Here is an 11785-nt window from a genome sequence, read left to right as displayed (position 1 = left end):
CTTTTATTTTCTTTTGGAGCAAATGAATATTAGGTCCTAGTGATTCGATAAGCAGTCACCTCACATGGCAATGTGACAGAAATCCCACTGATGCAGTTAGTTGTTACAGTGAAGTAGAATACCAGTTATTATTCTTACAATTTTATATGGAGTGTGATACTGCTGTATCACTGTGCCAAAGAATAAAGAATTATTCTCAGACTATACCGCTCGGGTATATTTTTGGAGAAATCATTATCAAGGTGAGGGGTTAGGTTTATTTATTTTACTTACTGACTAAGCTGCTTGTTCAATTCATGTTCTTCACCTGTTCAACCCCTCTCTTGTGACAATTCTCTGGTATAAACAGTTTTGTTGTGAGGAATAATTTACAGAGCTAGATTTTATATTTGTACAATGTTTCCTCTAATTTTATGATTATACAGAAGGATGTAACCATAATTACTGTATGCAGATGTTTAGTACCTTTCAGCAAAAACTAGAAAGAGAAAAGAAGCTTGTAAAACTTAAAATAAACAAAAGTCACTCATCAAGAATGAGGGAATATATCAGATAATTGGTATTTAAATTTGGAAGAAGAAGAAGATGTAAAGACTGTAACATCAGAAGAGAGATTAGGGGGTTTTAGAGAAGCAGACAGATTGTGATAGAGCAAGCAGAGGCTTAGTTTAAGCATCTTCCTTCACTGCAGTAAATTGGACACACCTGCCTTGAATGACTGATTGGACTGAATTCCACTGAATGGAATTCCACAGGCAGGAAAGGGATCAGCTGATTGGCCCTGTGCTTAATTAGGGCATTCCTCAGGAGTAGCAGCAGTCACTTTATGTTTGTAGTTGGAAAGTGGGTGTCAGTCAGTCTTGTAAGAGACAGAGGAATATGTATTTCCCTGCAAATGGAAGACTGGCTGTGGAAGGGTGAGACTGATGGAATATGCCAGGGGTCCTGGAGTAGGAATGGGACAGGATTCTTCCTGGGAAAAAGAAGACTGTCCATGGTTGGGAGAGTCCCAGGGGTCTCCGGCAATGAGAGGAAAGAGTTGTGTTTTATGAGGAAGAAGAGAAATGGAGAATTCAGAAGATCTTCAGAATTTGTCTGTTCCAGCTCTCTCAGTGGAATAGAGGAAGTGGTATTCACCTTCTCTCTCTCATCTCGCCATCTGATCAGCAATAAGGAACTCCCCCAGGAGGCGAACCATCTCATTATTGAACATCCTCAGGTATCACACTTTTACCTTCTTTCAAAAATTCACAAATCTGACACCTCTGGACACCTCATCATCTCAGCATGTACAGTAACTGTTCCTCATGTCACATCTCAGCCTTATGAGACCACTGGTTGAATGGCTTCCTTCATATATTAAGGACACCAACCATGCTCTCCAACTTCTTAATGATTTCCCGTTTCTGGGCCCGGAATATTTCATGTCTACCATAGACATCACATCTCTATACACCGTCATTCCCCACAACGAAGGTCCTTCAGCCCTCAAGCACATGCTGGATGAGAGCACAGTGCTCGATTCACCTACCCACACTCTTGTATGTCTTGCAGAATTGGTTCTTACTGTACAGTATGTTTGGTGTTTATAGTGGTATAATTTAGCTAAAGCTTTTTGAATTTCATCTATTACTTGTACCCTATTTGCTTATCCTCGTATTATGGTTTCAACCATAAAACCCGACTAATTTACTAACCACAATCCAGATCATGGATATAATGGATATAAACATGAATATAAATGATATCAAGGAAGAGCAGTGGTCCTAGTTTAGAGTCCCCATTTCCCCTCTGATTTCATCACCTCAACGATCCCAGTTTTCTCAAACCAAACACATGTAATCCAAACACACATGCAAGAAAAGGGAAAATGTTCAGTTTTATTTACTGCAGATGTTGTAGAAGTAACGTACATGGCTCAAGTTCAGCTTTTAACGTGTTGCACTATGATGTTCTATTCAATTAATTGTAAGTCACCTTGGATGAAGGTGTCATCTTTATTATTACCAATAATAACAATTAAAAACAAGTTAATGGTGAATTCTCGGTCATAAATGTCTTATGATGCATGATCATGCAGCATAAATTAACCATTTATTACCCAGTGAAGGTAATGAGTACAAAAAATATTCAAATTTATATATTTGAAGTTTGTGATGTGTCAATGCTAGTACATCAGTCATTAAGAACTAATTCATGCTACGGTACATAACTGATACCTAAAAATAAACATTGCCAATACATTACTGTGTGATTTCCTGTCATTCGCATATGCTTTGAACTTCAAATCTGCACCCTGTCCTTGGGCTACAATACCACTGGTTACCTTAAAATATCACTTTAGCAAAAACAGGAAGTCCATTATGACAGCTTCTTAAAGGCTTCAGATCTTAATTTCCTGCAGGGCATTCTAATCATATTTAAGGTGAGTTAACATGTTTGAATTATAGTTTAATATTTTGTAAGCCTTATTTTCAGATTTACTTTATGGCAACATGTAACTGGCTGCTTTAGCTTAATCTAAGAAAACAAAAAGACATCCTGAACACCATGCTGTTATCTCATAAAATCAGCAGTCTTTAAATAAGTACTCTGCTTTGTTATTTGTTTAGGATGGTAAATAAAATCAGTATTGTTATCTTCCATAAAGTAGTGCATTTTTCATCTTTGATTTTTTTTTCTTAGGTTACAGATATGATTCTACTTATTCACAGAGATAAACAGAAAAGCTGATAGACTCTTGTTTTCTAGGACTAATTCCCTCAGGTCTTTAAAAAATGTGTGTACTTGATTCAAATGCTTGAATACATCAAAGTATTGATTGAAAATTGAACTACTGTCCTCATGAAGTTAAAACGGGTTTAGTAAGTTTTCAAAGTTAGGAATATTGACTATTAAATTCACAAAACAAAAAAATAAAACATACTATTAAACTTCAGCTGCACTCCATGAATAACGCAGTCACATTGCTTCAAAGAAATGTCAACCTATGCTGAATTCTCTCAAAACTGAAATATACAGTATGAAATAGTTTCAAATGTCTGATGCAGAAATGTATATATTGTGTCTATATACAGGTAATATATAATTTATCTATGCAAAAAAGAAAATGTTGACACTGGTCAAAAAAAGGGTGGTGCTATTCTGTTCAGTGAGTGGAAGAAAACCCAAGCCTCATTTTGCTCTTCCTCTTTCAGAGGTTTCAGGATTGATAAGGAAGATTTCTCAGCCTGGACATTCAATCTTCCTTATAAAACAAAGTGGCTATTTTTACATTATCTTTTTGAAAGAGCTAACTGTTCTATGCAGGCTTTACAATACTGTTTGAGCTTAATTCACATGTTATGAAAGTTTATCTGCAATCATTCATAGAATTATTTTTTTAATCAAAAGGTTGCACAATAACATTGTCCTGTGTATACAGTAGCTTAAAATATATTATAAGTAGGGTGGCACAGTGGTTAGTACTGCTGCCTTGCAGTTCTGTGGTTCTGGGTTTAATTCTGAACCAGGGAAGCTACAGTGTCTGTGTGGAGTCTGTATGTTCTTCCCTAGTTCCTCCGGTTTCCTTCCACAGTCCAAAGACATACTGGTGGGTTTATTAGCTTCTAGGAAAATTGACCCTGGTGCGATTGTGTGTGTGTGTGTCTGTATCTGTGTGCCCTGTGAAGGACTGGCATCTAGTCCAGGGCATGTCCCTCCTTGCACCTGTTGCTTGTTCGGTTATGCACTTGCTCCTCCACAACCCTATACTTGATAACGTGGTTTAGAAAAAAGGTGGATGGATGTCGATGTGAGCGCTAATCTGAAGGCTTTCATGTGGTTTCTCGGGTACACACAATATATTGTTTTGTCATTATTGCAGTAGCACTGAACAGAACAGAATCGACAACAAACTACACTTCGCACAAGTGTACGAGTCCCCCTGCATAATCACACATTTAAAAAAGTACAATTGTTGAACTATTCCTATATATGGTGATTGTGATATTAAATGGATCAATCCTCAGTTAATTTGTCAATTAGCAACAGGAAATTTCTCCCATTATAATTAGTAGTAGTAATTGTAGTAGCGGGGTGACATACTGTTGTATGCAATCAAGAGGGGGATTTCTGTTGTACCCTAGTAAAATGCCATAGTTTATTTTGACGATCGTGCTCATGATCATCTGTCATATATAACAAACTACTGCATGCCTGTATAGTGAGGTGAACAACATTCACCCACATTTCACTTGCCAAAATTAAAGACTGTACATAGAATACAATTTAGTAAATATATTAGGTCCTGTTCTGGTTTTGGTAGATAAACATGATCAATGTGTTATTTTTGCAGATGCATAGCTAACAGTCCCTATCTGTGCATTTGCTTTGACCTCCTGCTGTATATTATAACATACAAATGTGTTGTAAGTTGTTTATACCATAATTATGTAACTGAGAATAACTAGTAACATTTCTATTTCAGATTTTTTATTATTTGCTAATAAGATAAACAAAAAGGCCTCTGATTACCTGGTTGTTCCAATACTTAAAAGATAATATCTCATTTATAGTTAGATATTTTCACATTTGGTAAGCCACAACCCTGCCTGTCAACCCTACAGTCACACTGGAAGAAGTAGTGCACCCAGATGACACAATAAGCCAGTAAACAGAAATGTAATTAATTGGCCGTGTGAAAAGGGTAAATACGCAGATTCTTAATTTGCAATAAATAGGATTAAAGTTTTGCAATTTGCCAAATCGGAGATAAAGGCTTTCAAATGTAAAATGTCAATCTCACAAATTATATATCTATAAAAAATAACTTCTTGAATTAAAATCTAATTGGAATGGAGTGAAGACAGTGGGTTGTCAGCTTTACTCTCAGACTTTGGGTTAACAGTAGATGACATTGCCTACAGCCCAAAGTCCCTGTCCCCTGGTCATTGTAATGATGTATTGGTCTAAAAAATTCTGTTCCAGAGGGTAAAGTAGCACTTCTGATCCACCAGCAGCACATGTAGAAGCAATCTAGTTCTAGTTTGGTCTCCTATCACGGTTCTGACTGGACTCCAAATGTCAATGCTGCTTTAATGTTTTCCTCTAAGTACCCTACTCATCTATGAATGTAAAGTACCTATGTTACTTGCACACAATAGATATAAATACAGAACAATTAAAAGCAGCAGTTCATCATTTTGTCTCATTTAAACAAATAAACAGGCTTTGATATTGGAAGTTAACACCCCATAAAATTATTCTACTTTCATGGTAAAAGAGAAGTCAGGAGAGCAGTATGTCTGAGTGCAATCTTTAATTCGCCATCATCAATCAATATCAATAGCATAAATGGGATTTAAAAAAAAAAACAGTACCTGCATCTCAGTGTGTTGCTGAAGAACAACTGAGAATTAATGCACTATCCATGCTGAACATTGTTGCTATTTCTGAATTTCTCATTTAAAATGGTATCACTTCAAATTGACAAAATAATATGTACAGTATATGTGTGAATTACAAGATAAGACCTGCTGGTGTATGGACCATTTTATTGATGATGATAAAGTGTCTATCATGACGAAGTCAGTAATATCGAAGACTGAAAACCTTTTCTTTTGGGTGGCACAGTGGTGTCGTGGTCAGTCCTGCTGCTTCTCAGTCCAGAATGATTTTGGTTTATGATTTTAGACCATGGCACCTACTGGGGTTAGCATGTTCTACCTTCGATTATGTGTTTTTTGACAGGTGTTCCAGTTTTCTCTCACCTTTGAAAAGCATGTTAGCTACATTAGTTGATGTCTGTCTCTAATTTATGTGGCTTTGTGTGTCCTCTTTAGTTGACCTTACTTCCTGCAGGAGGCAGACCCATAGAACAGGCTATGTGTTCCTGTGATCCTTGATGTGAATAAGCAGATTTTTAATAATGAACACATGGATGTTGTGTTGTGAAATGAAGTTTGATGATTTCATTACAGTGAAAGCTGTCAGAAGGTGATAAATTATGTTCTGACAACATAAAGTGTAATGTTTTAACATGAAACTGGTTAAATTACAGTGTCTTGTGTTGGTTAACAGTTACTACAGTGTAACTCTGACCACAGATAATCAAAAACATTCAAATCGTAAAAACCACAGATTGTTGCCTGATAGCTGTCTGCCGTTTCTTCCTCTTTTCCTCTGTACAGAGGATATCCTTTTGTTTTAGTTTGATTACTTACTGTATGCAGAGAGTGACTATGGCTAAAAATATGAAAAAGTTGAAAAACTCTTTTTTTCAACCCAGGCGACTTCTTTAGGTGAGGAGAGCTTAAGGAGAGAAATAGGCAGAAATGTTCAATTCAGTTCAAAATACTTAATTCATCCCCCAACGGTACAATTTAAGCAACAAGAGGTGTGACATACAACACATGAGAATAAAATATTACTAAGAAAACAAGATCTACATGGCTGATAAAAATGACCATATGCACAATATTTAAAAATATTTTTTAAATTTAATATTTAAGGTATTCAAATATGCGCACATTTGTAGAGGGAGCTATATCCCATAGAGATCATAGCGATGAAACCTCTTTGTACTCATTGTTTGCAAGGCTTATGGCCTCTGGAACAAAGCTAGATTTTCTTTTGTCTTGCACTGTGGTCAGCGAAAAAATGGCAGGAGTCTGGAAGGCTTGCCAACGATTTTAGAACCGAGGTTTACAGTTTACAACATTCTGTAGGTGTTTTTTTTGTCTTTTTGACTGACTGAAGTGAACCAGCAGATAAAAGAAAAGTCTCCGACCATATACTGTAAGCACTGCTGGGATTTCTTCACAATGACATCCGAATTCTCGTTGAACTTATCGTCAAACACAGTGCCCAGATATTTGTAACTGTGAACCATTCCAACAGAATTGGAATGATATTGCTTAGCTTTTTCAAAATAATAAATTTATTTTGTTTTTGACACATTCATCTGTAGGTATGAAGTATTACATCAGTTGACTAATTCCTCCAGAATGGGTCCATGTGTTTGCCCAGGCTCTGAGAGGATTGTCATCAGCAAACTTGATGATATAATGATTTTGATAGTTGCGCTGACAGTCAGAAGATGAAAAGGAGAGTAGAAAGAATGCAGCCTTGTGGTGAACCAGTAGAAGTACAAACAAGGTCAGAAACCAGCCCATTAATAATAAGTACAGTTTGTGTTCAATTATTCAGAAACCTAATGATCCACATGATAAGTTGATGATCTAATTTGAAACGTGTGATAAGGTTTTCAACGAAAATGTAAGCCTGTATTGTATTAAAAGGCTGATGGTAAAATCAGCAAAGAGAAGTCTAGCTGAAGAATTTCCTCTCTGTAAGTGTAGTAAGAAAAGTCTCTAGTAAGGCAACTCCCCTGCTAGGATGGTAGGTGAAGTAGAAGAGATCAGGATCTGAAACTGTTGCAGGCAAAATATGTGATCTGACTGTTTTTTCAGGAGGATTCATCACTAGTCAGATTTTTGGAGATTAGCAAAATTTCCAAACAAAAACATAATTTTTTATAATTGTTCAGTTATAGTTTGTTGCAATATACAGTACAAAATCAGACAGTGCACACAGTTTTACTGTGGTCAGTCTTGGCAATCAGCCCAAGTCCCTGTTCCCACTTTATGCAGCTAAATCAGACACAGGATACCAAACCCATACAAGAGTGACTCATGAGACCCTGGCTTTCTTGAGCACAGAAACAAATCTTGCAGGTGTTGCAGATTTAATTTTGTAACATAACATCATGAATGAATGAAGAACGAATGCTGTATGCCTTCGGCAATCTGCCTCACATTCCATCTGGACCTGATGCTTTGTTGATCTCTATATCTTTCTGATGTACTGTTGCTCGCAGCCATACAAGCTGATAGATATTTGCAGTGTTTTTCCTGAAGTAAGTGGAGAAAATATGCCTTTCAGGTAGGGTCTGTCCACTATTTCCATGCACTAGGATGAATTTACAATCCTAATTGGTATTCATTGCAGACTTTGTTTTAATGTCCCGCCAGGCAGTACAAAGCTTGCCTTGCTTAAATTTCTCCTCTGTTATATTTTAAGAAATAATCTTTATTTGCTGTATTGCATGTTTAACTTCTTTATTTACTTGTTTTATTTACTCAAGTGATCCACAGTGGAATAGCCTATTCTTTTTATTAAGAAATACTGTATAATATGTTTCAGAATTATGTATAACATATGAGGCAAAGAAGTTGAGTATAATGAACAAATGAAAGAAAATATGAGACTGGTTATGCAGAAGTGAAAAGCTCACTTAACTTAACCTGGGTCACAAATTCCTGGGCAGGAGTGGAAAAGCAGTAATCGGTATATTTATTGAAAGGTTTATAAAAATATTTCCCAAACTTTGGAAGCTGGGAAGAATGTGTGAGCCAAGTTGCAGGATAAATCTGACTTCTGATGTCTTGCCGGCGTAGTACTCTGAATTCCAGTGAAAGGAAGTAGACAGAAAGACAACATAATCATTGATGGGAGGAGAAAAAAGAGGTATTATGGGATTAGAGAGATCTTTCATTTTCACTGCTCTGACATTTTCTGAAGCAATAGTTAAGTCTTTCTTATTTACAGTATAGTATGTACAGTATATTGGCAGGGAAAGTTATGCAGCACTGTCTTTAAATGAGATTGCTGGGCTCTTTTAGCACAATTACAATCGTGACATCTGGTATACACGTGCTTCTGGATATGCACTGATAAGTGATGTAGCAGCTATTGTTCAAAGCAGAGTGGCTGGCGTGAATAGCGGTGATGGCTAGTGAAGGGAATTGTGGACAAAAAGACGAGGTGTTTAGCAGTATCATTTATAAGTCAGCTGACACCATGGCAGAATCAGGGCTGATATCCATGTCTGATATTGTTAGCAGCTGAAACTCATTACAATGAGTTGTGTATTTAACAAAACAACTCCGGGCTAAATTAGAGCTACATGGCTGTGTCACCCAAACACTGCTATAAGTAATATCCAAATGCTTAATAAAGTCTATTGTAGGGCAATACTTGGGGAACTTTAGATATAATGAGAGGTCTGAGGCTATATCAGTTTTCAAAATGTAAGCCTGTAAGTACTTATCAACCCAAAATGGCACAGGAGAAAGATTAAAAGGAAAGTATTTCAATATGAACTCGCATGTTTCTTTTGGAATTCTAGGTTTTTGACGGCAGTTGTGAAAATATGACCACACTCACACCAGAAATATACAGGTGAGTAGAAAACCTTTTGTTAACATGGAACTGCCAAAACAGGAGGCACTTCTGTATCCAAATTGTGAGGGAGTATGGAACATGCTGCTCAGTACTCTGGCCGGATGAGATCATTGGATCAATTAGTTACTAAAGAACTGGAAAAATGGGCTGAATGGCTTCTCTTCTGTGTAACCTCCATCCCCTGTGTGATCTTTCTTAAGAACAAATTATTATATGCATATTCCATATTTTTCTACATATATTAAATTAAGGGATATTTTTATGCTAAATTCAACCAAGTTCTTAGCAGAATCTCTAAAGAGAACTATATTATTCTAAGATAAAGTTATGGTTTATCTAACTCGGATATATTTTACAGCACTCCTGCGCAGATGCCTTCAACCAGTGAAGACGAATACAATTACACAGAAATAGACTACGATGGCAACTTCTTTTCATGTAAATATGAAAAACATGGAGCTGCCTTCCTTCCAGCAGTTTATTCTGTGTTGTTTGTAGTTGGGATAATAGGAAACGCTCTTGTTCTGTGGGTTGTGCTCTTGCATGTAAAGTTGAGAAGCATGACTGATGTCTGTCTTCTTAACTTGGCCATCGCTGACTTGCTGTTTGTTTTCTCCCTTCCATTCTTGGCTCATTATGCCCGAGACCAGTGGGTGTTTGGTGATCCCATGTGCAGAATAATCCTGGGTTCTTACAACATTGGCTTCTACAGTGGGATCTTTTTCATTACACTGATGAGTGTAGACAGATACCTAGCAATAGTCCATGCTGTGTATGCACTGAAAGCCAGAACAGCAACACATGGAATGATTGCAAGTGTGGTCATCTGGATAGCTGGGTTTTTGTCTTCATTTCCTGAGATCATAAAGAATAAAGTTTCAATCAATGGAAACAAATCAATTTGTAATCCTCTGTATGTTGATGACGACAATGAGTTCTTCATGGCATTCCGTGTGCTTAAAATGAACATTCTGGGTCTGGTGCTTCCATTAGGTGTCATGGTATTCTGCTACTCAATGATTGTCAGAAGACTACTCACCTCCAAGTCACCCAAGAAGCATGCCATAAGACTTGTTTTTATGGTAGTCATGGTGTTTTTCGTATGCTGGACACCCTATAATATTGCATGTTTTTTTAGGGGTTTAGAGATTCTTGAAGTATACAGCTTTTGTGAAACTAGTAAAAGTATTAATTTAAGTCTCCAGATTACTGAAGCTATTGCCTATTTACATAGCTGTTTGAACCCTTTCATATATGTTTTCGTTGGGCAAAAATTTAAAAAACACATCTCAAGACTGATAACTAGCTTACCTTGTGTAAACTGCAAAATACTGAAAACCCATCTGAATTCAGCCACAGGTTCAGTATACTCACAATATTCACTGTCAACAAGTATAGCTGAACAGTCTACTGCAATTTGAATATCTATATACAGTATATATGTGTTCTTTGTATTGATTATCATTTCAACAAAGAGAATCAATGTTCACCCAGGTTGTGTATTTGCTTGGATTTGCTCTTAAAATTAGAGATTTATTTTTTTAATCTAGCTAATCTTATGTAATTGTTTAATTTAGAGCATATTTGTGAATTTGCACTCATCTGCTAGCTCAGTTAACTTTATTTTTTATCCCTTGTTGTTGTATTTATGTATTTTTCTATGATGGAACATGCATACATGGACCACATATGATCAACGTCAATGTACTGGGGGTTACAATAGTTTCAGAGTAAACTGAATAATTTGCTTTCAATCATCTAGGTCAGGAGCAGCATGATCAGTAAAAGCATTTCCTCTGACTCTGAACACAGATTGAGCTCTATGTCCCACATACCCTGAGCATGAGCCGTGAGTCATGTCCTTGTCCAAATGTGACAGGATTCCAGAAATGGGTGGACATTTTTAGTGTGGCACTTCTGAAGATGCGCTTGGAATTATTAAACCAGGATGTCTCATGTTTCTGTGAAATATTAACACTTCTTAAAGTGTCATTGTTGTACCAGAGCTCTCACCTTAATACCCAACACTTGTTTTCACTATCTCAGATCCCCTGTTTCAGACCTTTTCGGGTCTTTCATGTGTAAAGTGTTATGCCATGATAACTATGTGACAATCAATATATCAATAATGTTTTTATTTGTACATATTATCAATTTTTAAATTATAAAGATTGTTACCTGTAAAGATCATGCTGTAATTCGTCAATATTTTTGTCAATTTTAATGTTTAATTAGCAAATGTCGAATTATGACTATCTTTTGATTCTGAAACCAAGTCTTTACTAATCCATATGACATTTTATATGCTTTGATCTAGGCTCGAGATACCAATACTTTTGACCAAAACTTAGCTTATCTAGTTTCCAATACTTCATACATTAGCTTGGTGAGTGAAATTTATCCAGCTGAAGTGAATTCCCCATGATGAGAAAAGATTAATTCAAACTGAAAATTTATTTAGCTGTACACTTGCTTATTTAAGGAAAACAAAATGGATGTAATGTTGGCTGTGAAAATAGTATGGTTGTATTGACATGGTTATAATTATAATGGAAGTGCT

General features: G+C 36.4%; 1 protein-coding gene across 3 annotated transcripts; it reads left to right on the top strand.

The window, feature by feature from the left end:
- The first annotated feature begins 2354 nt into the window (after positions 1 to 2354).
- LOC148822482 (C-C chemokine receptor type 4-like) lies at positions 2355 to 11410 on the top strand. Of its 3 annotated transcripts, none has more exons than XM_088929263.1 (3): positions 2355 to 2425; positions 9170 to 9222; positions 9584 to 11410. In XM_088929263.1, the coding sequence occupies exons 2-3, from the start codon at positions 9194 to 9196 to the stop codon at positions 10644 to 10646; spliced, it is 1092 nt and encodes a 363-aa protein (XP_088785389.1). In that variant the 5' UTR covers positions 2355 to 2425; positions 9170 to 9193; the 3' UTR covers positions 10647 to 11410. The 3 variants fall into 3 exon arrangements, with proteins under 3 accessions (XP_088785389.1, XP_088785387.1, XP_088785388.1); XM_088929261.1 differs by lacking the exon at positions 2355 to 2425 and adding an exon at positions 7768 to 7897; XM_088929262.1 differs by lacking the exon at positions 2355 to 2425 and adding an exon at positions 7827 to 7923.
- Positions 11411 to 11785: the final 375 nt, after the last annotated feature.

This window comes from Atractosteus spatula, chromosome 12 (assembly GCF_055471065.1).
Source record: "Atractosteus spatula isolate fAtrSpa1 chromosome 12, fAtrSpa1.hap1, whole genome shotgun sequence".
NCBI classification, from domain to species: Eukaryota; Metazoa; Chordata; class Actinopteri; order Semionotiformes; family Lepisosteidae; genus Atractosteus; species Atractosteus spatula.
Note: the sequence above shows the minus strand (reverse complement) of the source record. Positions and strands in the feature narration are given on the sequence as shown.

Coding starts and splice junctions, on each gene's coding strand:
- LOC148822482 (XM_088929261.1), top strand. CDS start 7,841: ATGTACTGTTGCTCGCAGCCATACAAGCTGATAGATATTTGCAGTGTT. Junction 7,898..9,169: donor TTTGCAGTGTTTTTCCTGAA/GTAAGTGGAGAA, acceptor TTGGAATTCTAG/GTTTTTGACGGCAGTTGTGA. Junction 9,223..9,583: donor CTCACACCAGAAATATACAG/GTGAGTAGAAAA, acceptor TATATTTTACAG/CACTCCTGCGCAGATGCCTT.